This window comes from Myotis davidii, unplaced genomic scaffold (assembly GCF_000327345.1).
Source record: "Myotis davidii unplaced genomic scaffold, ASM32734v1 scaffold496, whole genome shotgun sequence".
Classification (NCBI taxonomy): domain Eukaryota; kingdom Metazoa; phylum Chordata; class Mammalia; order Chiroptera; family Vespertilionidae; genus Myotis; species Myotis davidii.
The window spans coordinates 3,687,795-3,691,039 of NW_006289398.1; the positions used below are offsets into that span (position 1 = coordinate 3,687,795).

Here is a 3,245-nt window from a genome sequence, read left to right on the forward strand (position 1 = left end):
TCAGCTCTGTATTGAAATAACAGTTTTAATTTTTTTTTTGATTACCGTCACATGATAACATTCAAGTACATGATAAATTGTCCATACTTGATAAGTTGCAGTTGCTCAATAAGCTAAACTAGTACTTGTTATTCGAATCTTTATGCAGTGATACTTGTTCTAATAAGTTGTTTATTTTATTTCTTTTGCACCCTAAATTCATGAAAGAAATGTCAAATAACTTGTTATCTAACTGTAAATAATATAAAAAATATTAAAAATTAATTTTAAACAAATTTCTTTACACATTAGTTATTCTTTCACAATGCAGTCATTTTGACGGCTTTTGGGCAATATAGGTATATACTAAATTTCAGTCTTTCTAGTGTTAAAGAAAAAAACACTTTATATTCTGCCCATTCACTGCTATTCTTCAATGTCCACAGATCTGAGGGCCAAATCAGGCATAGAAGAAATTATACCACCACACTAATGCCGCATTTAAATACTGTTCTGATCACATCATTTGTTTTTAAGGAAAATCCTTCCAAAGAAAAGCAACCCAGGATGAAATGAACTCGAAGCTGCTGAATACCAGTGTCCCGGGCAGTTCATGGGCTTCAGCGCGAACTGCTCCTTCTCCACCTCGAAGGAGAACATGTTGTCGCTGTAGTGCTCCCAGTGGCCCGAGGTCATCCACAGCCGGCTGTTGAAGATGTTTGGGGTGACCACCTCCTGGAATCCTCGTTTCCTATATTCACTCTGTTAGAGAACAAACAGAACACGTGTCTAGAAATTAGTGCTCATACTTCTGATTAGAGTAAGAATTTAAACTTCCTACCCTCTAGTGAGGCTTAAGATGCACATATGCTATGATCTAGAAATTCCACTTGGAGGTATACACCAAAGAGGAAACTCTTACACCCCCCGCCATAAGGAGGCTTGTCAAAATGATGCTACTGCAGCACAACAGTAACATGGGAAAATCAGAAATTACGTCCGTGCCCACTGATAAAGGGACGGACATACTGCAGTGGTTCTATGATGAAGTCATATGTAACAAGTGACAGTAAGCGGGATCTGCATGTATCTTAAAAAAAATCAATCTGATACACAATGAGCCTTCCTGTATGCAAATCTGAAGTACACAAGCCACTGAGGATACGTATGTATGGGGTGGTGGACAACATGGACAGAACGGATCCACGCTGCCTTCCAGACCAGCTTCTTCTGGGAAAGGCAGGAATGATTCACAAAGCCCACAGGGGAGCTCGTGCCCCTCACTGTGTGAGTATTACTTTACTTCAAACAGAACCTAATGCAAATGTGCATTAGATTAGGTGGTGAGTATACAGATGTTGGTGGTACTATTCTTTATAAACATACTAGTAGCCCTGTGCATGAATCCGTGCGCCCGGAGGTCGCTGTCACCCTCCTGTAGCTCTCCGCCTGTAGCTCTCCGCTTGCCCCCCCTTCCTCTCACTCCCCCCCAATAGCTTGCTGCCCTACCCCCTCTCTGCAGCCCACTTGTACCTCGCTGGTCCACCCTCTGGTCATGATGCGCTTGGTCGTTACGCCTCAGGGTGTAATGGTTAATTAGCATATTCCTCTCTGATTATACAGGATGCGTTCAACACTTCATAATTTATAGAGACAAAAAGCAAGGTAAAGACTAACCTGCTTTTTCAAGGAAAATATAAATGGTCAAAGAGCACACAGAGCCCCTGTGCAAAGGGTGACAAGTCCTAGTTCCAGTGCGGTCACTGGCTTCCCTGTGTGCACATCCATGTCTATGGACACTATCACACATTAGGAAAAAAGTTCTTAAATTCATTCCATTAAATTTGTCTTTTAAAATACAGGATTATCTTTCCTTTCAGCAGACCCTGTTTAATAAAATCGACACATGTCCTAAAGCTACAGAAGAGAATAATGAATAGGGTTTACCCTGAGGAACTCGATAAGCGTATTATAAATGTACGCTCCCTTCGGCAGGAAGAAGCAGCTCCCAGGGCTGAGTTCATGGAAGAAATACAGTTCCTGGTCCTGCAAAGAAGAAAACAAAGAATGCTCACTGCTTGTACATGTGACGTCACTGTTCTTGAGACTATGGTCCTGATGTCTCCTGCTTTCCTCTGGGCCTCTCCCAAATGCAAAGAAAACAGGCGCACATCTCGGATGTGCAATTTAATGGTACAGATTTGCGGTTAATTTACAACTTAGTTCCCTGCCTGTTACATTCCTGAATCCAATCAAATGTACCAAAGATGACATGGAACAAAGGTCTAGTTCTCTTCTATCTAGAGAGAGCTCACATGGTTTTAATTCCTTAAAGCTTTAAGATCTGGCTGTTTTAAATTTTTCTTTATTATTTTTTTAAGTAAGAGTGGCAGTTAGGAGTCTGGGAAAAAGACACTGACAATGAAACAGAAAAGCTGGCTGATTCTGAGTCATGGTGAATGGCACCCCCTGCAACCCCAAGGCCCAAACTTTTCCGGGAGGTGCCACACCAGTCCCTGTGGCTTCCTTACAGGTGGACGGACTTCAGGAAGTCAGGTGAGCGTGGCAATGGACGCTGCCTCCTGCTCAAACTTCCTACCCCACCAACCAAGGACGCCTGGCACAGAGTGAACACAATTTCAGAAAGAAATGTTTTCACCTGACACCTAACTTGCAGCTTGAAAACATTCAGGGCAGAGGGATAAAGTCAATGCACCTGGAATCCAGCGCTGACTCGCTGCATCAGCTTGGGCAACAAGTACATGACTCTTTCTAAAACTCAGTTTCCACATCTTTACAAGAAGTCCCAGATGCTCTGGCCTGTTAGGCTCAGTGGACAGAGGATCAGCCTGTGGACTGAAGGGTCCCAGGTTCGATTCCGGTCAAGGGCACATGCCCAGGTGGCAGGCTCAATCCCCAGTAGGGGGCGTGAATTGCTAATCACCATTCATAAATTTCTGCACATATTCTAAGAAATTTCTCCATCTATTTTTTATCTTTGATGAAAATAATAGTGTCTTGGGCTGGTAGTCTGCTTGTTACCATGGCAACAAGGATATCTGTGCTGCCCTGAGCAGTGTAGCAGTACCTCTGTACCTTGGTTCTGACGGAATGACTGCAAACTCTGTCCGAACAAACCAGTTGTATCATTTTCTTTTCTAGTAACGAGGTGAGAAAGTTCCCCATAGGTCTTCATACAGTAAACATAACAGAGCCTAGTTACATAGCCAGTAGCGACTCCCTGTATTGGCTTCCTCCCTCTTTAA

At 42.9% G+C, this 3,245-nt stretch overlaps 1 protein-coding gene across 1 annotated transcript in view; it reads right to left on the bottom strand.

Annotated features, from left to right (window-relative positions):
- The window catches only part of TARS (threonyl-tRNA synthetase), a 26,197-nt gene that overhangs the window by 7,786 nt on the left and 15,166 nt on the right, over positions 1 to 3,245 (bottom strand). Inside the window, exons 9-10 of the mRNA XM_015562605.1 lie at positions 1,927 to 2,167; positions 575 to 741 (exon numbers count right to left, since the gene is read on the bottom strand). Coding sequence (XP_015418091.1) covers positions 575 to 741; positions 1,927 to 2,167 — 408 coding nt within the window. The remainder of the gene's footprint in view (positions 1 to 574; positions 742 to 1,926; positions 2,168 to 3,245) is intronic.